Source organism: Corvus hawaiiensis, chromosome 6, assembly GCF_020740725.1.
Source record: "Corvus hawaiiensis isolate bCorHaw1 chromosome 6, bCorHaw1.pri.cur, whole genome shotgun sequence".
Taxonomy (NCBI): domain Eukaryota; kingdom Metazoa; phylum Chordata; class Aves; order Passeriformes; family Corvidae; genus Corvus; species Corvus hawaiiensis.
In genome coordinates this window covers 23434890-23449911 of record NC_063218.1, presented here as the reverse complement: position 1 = coordinate 23449911, position 15022 = coordinate 23434890, and the positions used below count along the sequence as shown (strand labels likewise).

Genomic DNA, 15022 nt, shown 5'->3' with positions numbered 1-15022 from the left:
GATTCAGGAATAAAGTTAAGCCTGGGAATGAGAGAGGGGTGGGGGGAAGGTTTTTTTAAGATTTGATTTACTTTTCATTATCCTGCTCTGATTTTGATTGGTAGTAAGTTCAATTAGTTTCCGCAAGTCGAGTCTCTTTTGCCTGTGACAGTAATTGGTGAGTGATCCCTCCCTGCCCATAACTCATGAGTCTTCCGTTAAATTTTTTCTCACCTGTCCAGCTGTGGATGGGAATGACGGAACAGCTTTGGTGGCTGCCTGGCATCTAGCCAGCGTGGAACCTGGAACCACCACAGATGCCTAGCATGTGTGTGTATAAGTCAGCACAGGCAGGGCTTAGGTACAACCACAAAACTGCAGCTGAAATGCAAAGAGTAGATTTCTTTTCGTTACCTTGCTGACTGGGGGATCGCCAAAGCAGCCTCAGAGGCACACAAGCAGGGAGGCAGGCACTGTGGAGCTTGGTCCTTGCTAGAGGATCACTGCAGCTGCTGCTCGCACCTGTTTTTCAGGGATTCTTGCAGGTGTATTTTACCACTGTGCTTTGACTTTGCCCACAGTAGGGCAGGAGTCTCAAGCATGTTCGATAGGGTGCCTTGAAGTCTACTGCAGTCCTGTGCTATCTGACCTCAGATACTCCACTTGTGAAACACACAAAGATAGACAACAGTTACAATGTTGCATGTATTTTTCAACACCCAAGCTGTAAGTCGCTTAAACATGTTTACAGTCCTCCTCGCCAATCTTCCACTATTTTCCCCAGTGTGTTTGCTTATGTCCTGTCCACAGGCTAGGTGGGTTAGGTATGGAGACTTGCTGTGTCGTTATTTTAAGTAACTGCTGCATGTGTGAGGCTCAGCAGTTGCTTAAACTGTCTTGTCATTTCAGGGATCATCCGTGTATCAAGTGGACCGGTGGTGGCTGCAGGCGGGTCCCTGTCTTGGTGTTTCATGCTGACGCTATTCTGACTAAGGACAGCTACCTCCGTCTAATTGGAGGTGGGTGCTACTATGTGCCAGCTTTTGGCTTGAAAGCATGAGGTAAAAGTCTCTTACCTGGATGTTCTCTTCACTTTGTGGTGGGAAAAGGACATAGTAGGAAAGAAATTACAATCCTCTCTGGTGTCTGACCACTGAGACATTCAGAAATGCTTAATCCATTGGTGAATAATAATGTCTTTGGATTATGGTGTCTGTCCCTCCACTGGGCCCTGATGCATTTTGACTTGGAACGATCTGCTTGCAAATTGAACTTGGAGGCCATGCTAGAACTTAGAACCAGGATATAAATTCACTATAGCTAAGACCTTAAAATCAATCATTGCAGTGAATTTCGAGAGCATTTCACTGGGAAATAAAGCAGACAGCCCCACAGTTGAACAATAATAAGCTGTAGTAACAAATTCCTGAGTCTACAGCCTCGTAACTGTGAGAAGGCCATAAACAGAATAATTGCTGGCAGCATTTGACTTGGAAGACAAAACCTGTCTAGTGTCAAATAAGGGAGAGACTCTAAAGAGGCCAAACAGTCACTTTGGATTTGAAAAGTTAGTACTTGTGGGTGTGTACAGCTTAGAGCTCATTCTGGATGTGCTGAGTTGGAGAAAAGCTAAAATCTACTCAGCTTCTTTTTGTGAAGGTGCTGACACTTTTCTTCTCTTGCTTTTTCCTTTCTTAGGTAATTGGTGCTTTCGTTTCTAATATCCTATCCAAGCAGAAATGCTTCTGGCTCATTGGGGTAAGGGGTGGAGAAGGTGGTTTATATGTGGAAACTCCTGCTCCTTTTCATGTGAGTTAAAAATATACTTGGGTGGTGCGAGAAGCTGATGGTAATTGTAACTTGGATTTTTACTGGAGCGTGGGGTCTCTTCTGCTTTTTCTCACATGGTTGAACAAGTTTACTGCTGAATAGTGCAACTTGTTAAATTTCCTTCAGCTTTGTCTGGTTCCTGATCATGATACTTCCTACTTTTTTGACTTATTTTTGTTGATAGAACATATTTCCTGAAGTTTAATCTAATCTTCACCCTTTTATTCTCAGTTTGAATCAAATTGTAAAATGCCTTTTCTAGGCAGTTCTGTATTCTGGCATTGAAATTTCTTTCTCTGTTGTCTTTGAAATCTTTTATGGATTGCCACATCTTTTTATATGACAGCTGACCTCTAGTCTTGCTACTTGCTTTTGGTTTATCTTATACCTCCAGGGCTGCTTACTGCTTTTGTTTTTATGACTTTCTACTTGCATAGTGAGTTTATCTTTTTATTTCCTTGTATTTACTATTTACTTTATCTCCTACTGTATTTGCAGTTATTTGTTGGAAGATCAGTACAGGTGGATGAGATGTAGACAAAAATTCGGTGCTTTATCTTGGGTTTTCAGGATCTAAAAAGTAATCATGTAAGCTAGCCATGTCAATGAGGGGCATAAGACATAATTACTTACAGCTAGGAATACCGATGTTGAATAGAGAAGAAAGCTGAAATCATGTCTGGAGTGTTATAAAGCAGTCTATATGATGGAATATTTTAAAAAAACCCAAACTGGGTATTTTTTAAGCTGTCCTGTGCTTTATTTTTATATGATGGGGTTCTGTGATACAACTATATTATAACTAAGGATTGATGTAAGTCAGTTCAGCGATGCTGATGTTGGCATTTCCTATCTCCCCTTGCCTGTTATGTGCTGCTCTGTGAATTAAATGCAGCTGTACTGTCTGAGTCCTTTTCTTTGGTAGCATGAGTGACTTTGGTTTATTCTTCCAGGTGCAGACTCTAATTCCATATCTCTTTGCCTCTTCACAGAGCGCTTCCACATGTCCTATAAGATTGTGCGAACAGACAGCCGGCTCGTTCGGAGCATTCTGACTGCCCATGGATTTCATGAGGTGAGTGCAATGAACTTCTCATCTGATTTTGTGCTGGGCTGGGAGGTGATGATGATGGTTTTGGATTTTTTGTGGGTTTTGGTGTTTTTTTTTTTAAACTCTGCAGGGTTAGAACCAGGAAATTGCTGTCATCCCCCCTGAGGTTTTTCGTTTAACGTACTCTGCTAGTCACACTCAAGTTATGTCATGATTTTGCTCTCTCAAAGGAGAACCCATTAGTCTTAAGCCTGAAAAAATAGGGAAAAAGGAATGCTGAAGTTTGGTCATGTGCTTTTTCTCTTTTTGCTTTTACAGTGTCACACCCATGGGAAGATCTGAAGGATTTAATCTCTCAGCCTTTACAAGCTCTCAGAAGTATTGATGTAGTGTTTCACACTTCTCTTCTAGCACCTGTCTTGCTCTAAAGAATGTCCTGTATACAACTAATGACAATTTGATAGATGTGTATGGTTGATTTTTTTTTTTCCTGAGTAACAGCAACTTAAGGAATTGGTCTGACAAGTTTCCTGAAGAGATTTAAAATGCTTTAAAAATTGCATTTAAAGTGTCTATGAAAATAACAAACTCACAAGTTTCTTTAGGAAAATTTGACATGGTTATTTCCCAGCATGGGAATACCTTAGGGCAGCAGCTGGGTTGAATTGCCCTTATATTAGAGATAGTAGAGGAGACTGTCTTAAACTAGAGTTGCTTTTGCCTTGCAGATCTAGGGACAAGTGGTGTTGCTTTTCATTAGTTTGATGTTTTTGTGTGTGGTGTTTATTATGTTGCTTTTTAGGTTCACCCTAATAGCACCGATTATAATCTCATGTGGACAGGATCACACTTGAAGCCCTACTTGCTGCGCTCCCTTACAGATATTCAGAAAGTCAATCATTTCCCTAGGTAAGGCCTTGATACCACGTTTTGTTGAACATCTCTGTGATGATTTGCAAAAGTCTGAACATAGATATACCCCCGAAAAATACAGTATACATGGTACTGTAAAATCCCAACAGACTGGGCCAGTGTCACATGCTGTCTTCATTCTAAATGATCTTTGGGGTTTTGGGGGAATAATATATGAGTTAAAATGCTTGTCTGTAGCCCAAATGCTGGATTTTTAATTTTATTTTCTTTATTTGATTGTTAAATTATTTGTGACTTCAGGTTTTTAGTTAGAGAGATAGTCCTGTATCTCCAGCTAAGGTTTGTAACCACCGTTATAACAGATTGCTGTGCTTCAGTCTGTCTTGGGAATTGCAAGAAGTGCTACAGCTGATGTTAGTACAGCCATAAGGTAGAGGCAGTAAAAGCTCAAGAGTAGTTGCAGGTTGGGGTTTAGACATCTGACAAGGCTACAGATACTTTAGTAACTAGGACAAAGGGTTGCTGTAATGTTGGGAAAAAATAGATAGAGACTCTTGTTTTGGGACTCCAGGTCATATGAACTGACACGAAAGGACAGACTGTACAAGAATGTTTCTCGAATGCAGCTGACCCATGGGTTCAAGACATTCCATATCTTACCTCAGACCTTTATCCTCCCAACAGAGTACCAGGACTTCTGCAGTAAGTGAATGGCTGGTGATGCCCAGACAAGAAACAAAATAATGGGGGGTGGGGGGAAGGGAATTATTTTTAATATCCTAGCCTTTTGATCGTGCCAGTGGTTAAGGCAACAAAATTAGAGGAAGCTGGGAAGACAGTAGAAAAAGTCCATATGATTTTTTTATGTAATTCATACTCTGCTGTTTATTCCATGCATATGGGCTTAAGACTCCAAAGTTGAGGGGTTTTTATGTGCACACTGTTGTTGATGATCAGCTTCACAATATCCCTGCCTAATGCCTGGGAGTACTGAAGAGAAAAGTGCTGAAAGGAGGCACAGGGGCAGAAGAATGAATCTCTCAGAGCAGCAGGAGGGGCTTCAAGGAGGGGCTGTAATAATTGCAGTGATTCCAGAGGGGTAAAATAACACATTGAAAAAGCAGACTTTGATCTCCTTGGGGAGTTCTCTAAAGCTTTTACTGTAGGCAACATTCTTGATTCTTGCTCCTCTGTTAATAAGCAAAATGGAAGATGTTGCAGACTTGTGCTGTTTTCTTTTAACCAGGTACCTATTCTAGGGACAGAGGCCCATGGATAGTGAAGCCTGTGGCGTCTTCCAGAGGTCGAGGTGTCTACTTGGTAAATAATGTAAGTGTTCACTGAAAGGACTACTCTCCAGTAACACTGTCTTCAAAACGGTGTCGGATTCCAGGCAAGAGGCCTGGAGGCATTGAACTGGACATTGGCCTTACTCTTAATTTCAGCCATATATTAGTGAGCAGTTCAACAGCCCTGAGCAGCTTGCAAAGCCTGCCTGGGCCTGGCCTGTGTAACCAAAAGCAGTCTATCTCTTTGTATGCTGTGCTCATCTTGCAATCTACCTTCAAGTCTTAGCTTATTAGGACCAAGTTTATACTCCCTGAGACAGTTTGGGAAGCCGCGCTGCTTCATGCTCTCATTGTGGCTGACTGTAGGCTGACCTTGGGAAGATTTCCAGAACTCTCCTTAGTTGTTTCCCTGTGTGACCTAAACAGTCCTCAAACAGACCCCTTGTCTCCCCACTTCCCCATGGAAAAGACCAGTTTAAATGAAACTTGATAGAGTAGGCAGTGTATCAGTCTTAAAGCTGTGTTATCTAAAGGTCAGTGTGTCCTTCCTGAGGTGTAATGGGGATAGTTCTTTGAACTCAAATGTGCTGGTTTTAGTGTCTTTTGCTCTTTGTGGGCTTTGCAGGGAGTTAGGTTGTCATAGGCAACAAATACATCTGAACAGGAGCCAAACACGAGGGGATTCCAATAAATATGCTCAACAGCAAAATGACTGTTGAGTCATTTTGCTTTCACTCATTTGAACCCCTTTAGCCTTCCCTGCACTAAAGGGGTCATGCTGCCTCATCTGTTCTCTACTTGGATCATTTCCCATAAAATAAGGGAGCAATTCGCCAAGTGTATGAGGTAAGTATTTCCAGAGCTACACTCAGTTTTTTCTTTGCTTGAAAGGGAGGAATGAGCTCAGGCTCACATGGCAGTTGGCCATGACATGGGGAAAATACCCTTCTGGGACCAATATCCCTTTGTGTATTTCTGTTCGAGAAGCATTGTAGCTAGTTCGTCCCACAGGCCAGTTTCCTTCAGTGAGATGCCATTAAAAGAGTCTCTTTCAGAATCTCATCACAAAAGTTTTAGATAACAGCAATAACGCCCCCCCCCAACAAATAACAAACCTTTGCATTTCCCTGATCCATATAGAGCAGTCTGTCACTTTCATGTGATGTTCTGAGGGAAGTTGAGCTTGTTCTCTCACATTCCATATAAGCACTTCATATGCTTCGGTTTTCTGCTCATGATGCTGGTGTTGTGGCTGTATACATGCAAAATTGAATAAAGGCAGAATCCCGTGGTTCTCTTCCCTCTTGCAAAGTGAAGGCAAGGAAATGTTGTGCAAGAAATTGTTGAGTAGTTAAAACTGGTTACAAGAGAGGCTTGCATACAGCAAAAAGTAAAAGCTTTTTCTACAGATCCCATGACTTTGTGATGTGTATTTGTCATAGACCTTTCTGTTCTGAGCAACAAGTGTAGCTTCTTTTGGGTACGGGAGCTCCTGCTGTGAACTGAGACTCAGTAGAAGGCAGGCAAAAAGGTTGGATACCAGCCCAGGATGTAGTTATAAAGATCACAAGTTGAGTCATTTTCTTCACTTGTGACGTCCTCACCAACTATAGTTACATACTCCTTCCTGTGACTTCTAAGCCCCTTCTCCGTGTGTCTGGTTAAATCCTTGAGAAGCAAACAGAGTAACAGTTACTTCTTAGATGTGGGGATTTTTTTCCTTGGATATTTTACATCATTGCCATGTGGCTGTTAAATCTGTATGCTACTCTGAGTATTTTACTGGAAAATTCAATGGGCAGGTTGTTTTGGCAATTTAATAATTCCCAGACTTCTCTTTAGGATCTAGTTACCTTAAATGTGTTGTGACTGACAGTTACGTTTTTTTCATTTTGGTTTTATTTCTTCCTTTCCCAGACATAGTTATTGGTATGGGTGGCTTTAGGAGGGAAAGGCAGGAAAAAACGGTGCATTTGGTTTAATTTCTTCTTATTCCTTACATATCCTGTTTTTTCATGCCTAAATTCTCTGTTCTTCTACAGCCAAGCCAAATTATTGTGGAAGACAACATCCTGGTGTCTCGTTACATCAGCAATCCCTTGCTCATAGATGGTGAGTGTACTTAGGAATTGCTTTTCTCCCTTCCCCCAACCCTGCATCTGAGGATCTCTGCAACCTTTGCAGGAGTTTAGTTGAATAATTGAGTGGTCTAGCTTGGTCTAGCACCAGACAAATGTAACTAGGGAATTCATTAAAACCTGGAAGCTTTTCAGCTGGGATAGCTTCAGGCACTTATGTCAGCAGCAGATAATGGTTTCTTTTGAAATTCCTCAACTGGATATGATGTCTGAAAGATACTGCAGTCACCGACTCTTGACAACTGTATTTCAGATTTCAAGTTTGATGTGCGTCTCTATGTTCTGGTTACATCCTATGATCCACTCGTCGTCTATCTCTACGAGGAAGGATTGGCCAGGTATGGGAGAAGTCGTCTTTTTCGGTGCACGTGCACTTGGTGATCCGGACATTTCTTGGCTTGCCTCTCTGCTCCTGAAACAATAGTAAAATGAGGAAAGTGCCAGTTAGGGAATTCTGCAGAGTTTAAATAGATGATACTTCACCATGCTGCATCCCATCAGGTTTCTTCATATAGATTATAGAATCTTGAGGGAGGGATTTTATTGTTTTTATATATAATTAATAAAGCAAGTTTTCCGCTCTCAAGGGTTGAATGGCCAAACAGATCATCACTGGCATGTTCATTCTCAAGGCTGAGTTCTTCTTGAAACTTGGGATTATTGATCCCTTTGGGCCTCTTCTCCATTCTCCAAGGGGAAGGGAATCCAAGCTTTCTCAAATTTATCCTAAAAAAAAAAAGTAGTTGGAGACCTGTTAATGACTGTATTGGTATTTGTTTTAATACTTTCAGTGACTCTTCTAAATTTTAGGTCAGTATTTGTATTTTCTGCAGTATCCAGTAAGTGGTTTTAGGCTAGTTCACAGTTTTTACCCTGCAAGATAACAATTTTCTTTTGCGTGTAAGCCATGAAAGATACCTAAGATTCCCTAGAATCAACACTTGTCTTCCAAAAATACCTGGTTTTCTTCATCACAGAAGTTTGGCAAAATATTTGTCTGTATATTTGAAGCAATCACCCCTCTGAATTCCCAAGAGATCAGAATTTTAACTGTAGTGATGTTTGAGAAAAGAGCACCACACGATTCTCTTCAGCAACAGTTCTAAGTAATGCTGTATCTTTCTTACAAGCACATCTGATGTACTCAGAATATCTCTAGGGTTCATGCCTGACATGGCTCTGACTTGGGTAGATACTGAATCCAAATTATCGTTGTCCCAAGAAGATAATGAGTCCCAAAGGATACATAAATAATGATCCCACAAGAAATATCCATTAAATCAATGAACACCCTTCAGGTGTGTTGTGATGTGCCTCTGCCTGCAAAGATAATGTGAACACATTTTTTTCCCTAAAAGGAGGCAGAAAGGGGAAGCTCGTGTTTATAAGTGGAAAGCTTGACAACTATATTCACTTTAGAAAGGGAGCCTTAAACATGCCAGGCATGCAAGACTTTTCTCTTGGGAACTGGCAACTAAATTGTTAGCTGCTAATATTGCATGTTTTTGGAAAGTGAAGAGGGAAACAAGATAGCATAATTTTCAGCGTGTTCTCAGAATGGGCAGTACATAGCAGGCCTTCAAAAATAGGATTTGCACCATCATTAATATCTTAAAGGTGGTTCTGCTGATTTTGTAACAAAGGAGTTTACTTCTGGAAAAATGCATCTGTATAAACACAAGTGTTCTACTCTGAAGATAAGTGTGCATTTTTGCCAGTAGAGTAACATATTTTGCATGAGGGTAAGAGCGTAGAAGTGCATATCTGGGTTTCCATTCAGAAGCATCAGTCTCAACAATTCTGGACTCTCAATTGCTAAGATCCCATCTTGCAGCAATACTTGCAAATCACTTTTCAGTGTTCTGAAATCCTTAGCAGTTTTATGTGTGTTTAGATTCCATTTGTTTAAACTGTAATCAAATCTGGTGCACATGGTGTCGATGCACATGACAAGTGGAACATATATCTACAGGACACCACAGTATTACTAATTAAAGTTTTCCTTTCTTTCAAATTGCATGCCATCCTTCAGCTTTCTGTGAGAGGTAGATAGTATATGCAGACTAAATGTGCCACTAGGTATCTTAATGCTACTTTGTGATATGGTCAGCTCTACCAGTACAACTGTGGAAGAAGTATAGAGGAAATGAAAATAATGAGCTGTTATCCCTCTTCCAAGGTCCTGACTCTGGAGAGTAGCTCTGGTTCTGTTACTAAACTTCAACTGCCCACTGAGCAGTTTCAGCTCAAGTGTCAGCTATGGCAAAAGACTTGCAGTTGAAGCTATAAGTTTACTGCAGACAGTATCCTTCATTATTCTTAAGCTTTTCACATCTACTGTGGCTGTACAGCTGGTATGTTCCTGCAGCAAGTGCTGGCAAGCTCTCTTTGGAGGACAACACTCAAGGTGAGCAGAGGCTGATGAAAGTTTAGGTGGGCTCTTCTGTGTGGCCTCCAGATGGCACTAGTGGATTTCAGTTGTACCAATTTGTATTTTCCCCATGCCCTGCATTTGCAGATTCAGTTGGTGAGAGGTAAAGAACCTGGAGCTACTGGAGTATGGCTTCCTATTTAGCTGTTTTGTCATTCATTTTAAAATGTGAGTTATGTGCTGGGAGAGAGCATTGTAATTGCCTCACATACTGTAATGCTTTGGTTTAAAGCTGAGACAAAAGTTTAGCTGTGCAGGGAGAGGGAAATGTTTCAGCCTTGGGGAGTAGAAGCTGTTTTTAATTCTTTGCTTAAGAAAAGGACCCCATGCTGCTTAAGGGTAGAAGCAATTTCTAGCAGAGAACTGGGAGGTAATGTCAGGGTCTGGAATCCAAGGTGGTATAGAAGCAATCTAAGGTGAAAACTACCAGCAGAACAGAGCAATCTGGTTTTGGAACCTCAGCTGGTGTTTGAGGTGCACTATGATGACTTCCATGTTTTGAATTTGCTTTCTGAAGGCAGATAGTCTCTGAAGTGTAATAAGGGTGACCTGGCTTGGTCTTTTAATTTTTTTTTTTTTCCCCGTTTTCTTAGCCTGTCTGAAAGGTCACGTTCCTCTGTAGTGTTTTGCTTTGCATATTCCAATATTTCCATATTCCACAAACCTGACTGTTTCAGTAAACTTGATGGCCTCTACCAAAAAAGGAGTGCTATCAGGAAACCATAAGATGTAATGATCTTTACAAGGAATAAACTTGGTATAACAAACATTTGTGATGTTTGACTAGATATTTCCTCAGGCCTTGTTTCTTCTGGCACAGCTAGACTTGTCATGACATGATCTAGAGTGGAATTTGAGGCTTCAGAGCTGAGGAGAAGGAAGGGATTGTGGATCCAACATTTTTGTACCTTCTATTTCACTTTCCAAGTTTCCTCTGAAGGAGATAGGAAGGGTATGTACCCAGATGTGTGTAACAGAGCCTTCAGCTGTTGTGCTGTAAGTACCAAATAACTATTTGGTTTGCCCTGGCCAAAGTTCTCTCTCTCTTTTTTATTTTTTTTTTTAATGCAGTTTTTCAGGAAGATAATGACTTCAAAATGTTTGCGTCAGGGGTTTTTGTTTGTTTGTTTGTGGTATTTTTTGTTAGTGTTTTTTTGTTTGTTTATCCTCTAAAAGAATACTGAGTAGAACTTAGGAAGCACTGATGTTGAGTAGGTTCATTTTCTAGCTATTTCTGCCCTACTCCATGTGGAATAAGCTGTATAAGGGGACAGAGCCATAGGTGAACAGAGCCAACTATCAGACTTCTGGAGAGTTATTAAGAGTGGTATCAGTGAATGTGCTCTGTTTTTATCTTTTGTTACAATACAGCTTTTCTAGTCGTGCCTCCCTCGAGCTCTATCAAAACTCCTTGCATATTTTATGCCTGGTGCACCTCTAGAAGGAACGCTGCTAATAGATTCATTTGGAGATATTCAGTGATCTGTTTGGAGGGAGTGGAGTGGGGCGGGGATTTTTTTCTCTTGAGGCTTGAAAGAAGACTGAAGCTGTTCTTAAGACATAAAGCAGCACTGGGTGACTTAAGATCCTCCTGTTGGATTGAAAAGTGCGTTGAACACTTTTCTAGTACATATTAAAAAAAAAGTAGACACAGTGTGCTGCCATACATCTGTTAAATTGGCAGATATTTAGTAACTTTGTACTGGAAAGGACAATTATAATCTAGATTGGGTGTCTGTGATCACAGCCTGGAGAATTGTAGCTGGGGCCTTTGCATTGAAGGTATAGGTTTGGAAAATGAGATGGTCATGGCAAGCTTGGTCCAGGTTTGCCTGAGGGTGTAATTCTGTCACTCAACCATACATTAAAAATCTTGGTAGTTTTATTTATCTGTGATTTCCAAAACAGGCGATATATTTATTGACATACCTTTTATATCTTAGTTTGAATAAGAGGTACATTGTGAATAAACTACAATCTTAATTATAAACTTTGACATGCTTTTGAAGGTGACTCACCAAGCCCAATTATGTGGGAGTCCCAAGGCTTCCCTTAGAGCCAACTGCTGAATTGGTGGATTATGCTGGTTTTTGGAGGGGCATTCATGTACGTAGAGAATAACAAGCCTGACTTGTGCCTGAAGTACAGCTGAAGAGAACATAGGGCCAGGAATAGCTTGTGCTGTTTGTGCACCTCCCCTGTTTTGCTAGTTCTCTCTCCTGTCTAACTTCCCCTCCTTCTGTGTGGGACAGAAAGGAGCTTGGTGGACCTCTCTTGCTTGGTGTCTGCAGGCATAATGGGGGCTTGACACATAGTGTGGGGAATTCATAGTGAAATGGTTCCTTATTTTGGGGAGACTTCTCGATAGACTACTTTTTCTCCTAAACCATGTTTAGACAGCCCTATTTCTGAGCTTTAATAGCTGGAAGGATCCTAGACCATCAGGAACTTGTCATTCAGATTTACACTGAAGTTGAAAAATAGATTAGAGAAAAGGGAAAGGCAAAACTGAGCTGAAACCCAGACATTCTTGCAAAAGGCCCAAGGAGCAGCAGCTCCTTGGGGAGACTTTCCAGTGGGACAAAAGGGTTCGCTCTGGGGTTAGACAGCTGGGCTTCACAACACCTGCCACTAGCTGCCATGCTGCCACTTGAGCTCATACCACTCAGTCTCGCGACACCCTTCCTTCAGTAGCCTGGCTTCCTAGTTGACACTGGCTCCTCTGGGATATTCACCATTTCTGTGCTGGATTCCTGTGGTTTCCAAAGAATTCAGGTGCTTGCTTTGAGCCAAGGCATTCACATTAGCTCACAGGCTGCGCTTAGGCCAGAGCTGGCTGAGCCAGCCACAGCAGCCCCATCCCTCTTGCCCAGCAGCCTCTGCTCCTTAGGGAATGTAACTCATTTATTTCTGCATGGACACCTGGGATCAGGCTACAACCACTTCCGTAGACATTGCCCCATGCAGAAGCTGTGCAGCAGTGTTACTCACTAGATGTACCTGCTGGGCTTCCGGCCAGTAGATAGTGCATCAAGCCAGAAGACTTTATGTTGCTTCCTTACTTTTTAATTAAGATAATCAGATTCAGATCACTGAGGTGGATAACTACTGAATCACTGAGGTGTGTAACTGCATGACCCTACTGTTGTGCTTAGCAGACAGGCTACTAAGCAGTTGTTAAAGCTGGTCAGCTCTTGGTGACAGTCTGTACGATGAGAAAGAGAACATGAGAGGGTCACCAAATCACAGAGTGGATGAGGTTGGAAGGGATCTGGTCCAACCCCCCTGCTCAAGTGGGGCCACCTAGGTCTGGTTGCCCAGGACCATGTCCAGATGGCTTTTGAGTATCTCCAAGGAGGGAGACTCCACAACCTCTCTGGGCAACCTGTGCCAGTGCTTGGTCAACCTTATGGTGTTTTCTTGTGTTCTGAAGGTTCAAAATCTTGTTAATGGCAATGCATAAGATGAAAACATGCAAATTCGTTGTGAAAAGATTAAAAAAAGTCTTTTTTCCCCCCTGTTCCTGCAGACATCTGGTAAAACTGCTCCTGGCTCTTGTTCTTTAACATAGAACTGTTTGAGTAATTTTATTCAGCTTTGATTAGCGAAACTGGCATCGAAGAGGAGTCACAAAAGCTCCTTTTTATGTTTAGTAATTCCCTGACAAGATTTAGCTCCTGTTCATACTCGATTGCTAACTGACCTATCGGGTGGATGCTGTGAAACATATTAATGTTGGAGGTAGGGGGATTGTGATGGTCTTTAGACTTCTGTTTTCTGTCCTGTACTGTAAGGGAACTATGTTCCCTAAACAAAGTGGCAGCTAATAGACTAACAGGGAGGCTAAAGTCTGATCCATGGGGAGGAATGAGGGACTGCGAAAGTGACTCCAAGCGTAAAACGTGAGGAGCATGCTTGTAAAAGCACTACAGCGATTATTTCCAGGACATTTATGCAGGAACTCTGTGTGCAGTCATGGAAAAGTCTATCATAATGTGTGCTTTTTCGTAGCACTCATTTGAGAGAAGAGGGATTAACTATTCTTTCCTTCTTCCCACTCCAGAGTCTTTTCTCTTCTCCTCTTCCTTTCCCAGGCTCTGACTAGATGCCTCAAATAAGCATTCCAGAGCTGTCAAGTTTCATGCAAAACCATGTAACATCTTCTGTAAATATTTAATGATCCAGTTTATATGTTCCTGAAATGACTTGCAAACTTTACCTTGTGGTTAATTCATTTCCTGAAGTAATTCTGGAGATAAGGCAAAGAGCATTGTACAATCCCTTGGGTAATGTCCTGCCTGAAACTGACAGTAAAAATGTAGTTGTTTGGGCTAAGGTGGTGTAGAGGTGTGGATTATGGGCCAAAGTTTGGTGTGGTGGATTTGGGGACTTTTTCAGTGTGAGCTCTGACATATTTTGTAGATTGCTAGGTGAGCAGGGAAAAAGCTTGCATTGGCACTTGTGGAGAAGGTGACCTTTTGAAGGTGGAGCTTAAGTGTGGTCATTAGGCTTTTAATGAACTCTTACAAGAAAAGGAGGGAAGACTAGAATCTGTCAGTATCTGAATACCAAAGGTGAAATTGAAGCATGACAAGGAGGCAGAGAGCTGGGATGTCTCCAGATGTTACATGGTTAGTCTGGAGGTTGAGCATAATTCTGGAGTCTGAAGGAATTAGTCAGGATTTTTCCCTTAATTTTCTTTTTGTGCTCCCCGGCTACCTGCTGCTACTACTGCCAGTCTTTTGCTTGCTTTTGATTGCTCTTTCTTCCTCTCTGAGCCAAGAAGCTAGAGGGAAGGGAAACGTGCTGTTGGTGATGGTGAGCTGTGTAGCAGTGTGTAGTTTTTGGTGTAGAGAATGGGTTGTTGCCTTCATCTAAGATGGCATCCGCCTGCGTGACTTGGGTGTGACCAGCTGAGACATGAGCAGATGTATCAGAACAAAGGAATGTGTGAGTGTCACTTCTCTAGTCTAAGCTTTGAATTCAGAATGAAGCGCATCTCCTCTGTCCTGCTGGGGAAAGAGAAGCTGCAGTGCAAGGGAAGGAGGCTGCCATGGCTGTTCAATATGATTGCTACTACTTCTGCCTGGGAAGCAGCAGTTTGTGTGGAAACTGAACAGTGCAGCGTCAACCTCAATTTAACCTTTCCTATTTCTAGCTGTAGTTTTGGGGTAAAAGCTCTCCTATAATATTTCTGCGTAGAGGCTTTTGGAATCTAATCTCTTGTATACCATGTTAGAATATGTCCTTAATTTTCTTAACTTAGCCCTTTCCTCAGTCTTTAAAAGGACAAAATTCATTAGAAGGGGAGGATCTTTGAGAGAATGGGACTGCAGTAAGGCCAGGTAAACAAGTTAATGAAAGTGAGTATCTTTAGTATCACTTGCAGTTCATTTTGGACAGTGAATACAAGCAGTACATAACATCAGGA

General features: G+C 41.7%; 1 protein-coding gene across 11 annotated transcripts in view; it reads left to right on the top strand.

Annotated features, from left to right (window-relative positions):
• The window catches only part of TTLL5 (tubulin tyrosine ligase like 5), a 127114-nt gene that overhangs the window by 3612 nt on the left and 108480 nt on the right, over positions 1 to 15022 (top strand). For 8 of the 11 annotated variants that reach the window (XM_048308154.1, XM_048308153.1, XM_048308160.1 and 5 more), the window contains exons 3-9: positions 889 to 998; positions 2802 to 2884; positions 3663 to 3769; positions 4305 to 4435; positions 4980 to 5062; positions 7065 to 7134; positions 7414 to 7498. In XM_048308154.1, the coding sequence (XP_048164111.1) occupies positions 889 to 998; positions 2802 to 2884; positions 3663 to 3769; positions 4305 to 4435; positions 4980 to 5062; positions 7065 to 7134; positions 7414 to 7498 (669 nt within the window). Of the gene's footprint in view, positions 1 to 888; positions 999 to 2797; positions 2885 to 3178; positions 3329 to 3662; positions 3770 to 4304; positions 4436 to 4979; positions 5063 to 7064; positions 7135 to 7413; positions 7499 to 15022 lie in introns of those variants that run through there. The other 3 variants (XM_048308158.1, XM_048308156.1, XM_048308159.1) reach the window with 3 other exon arrangements.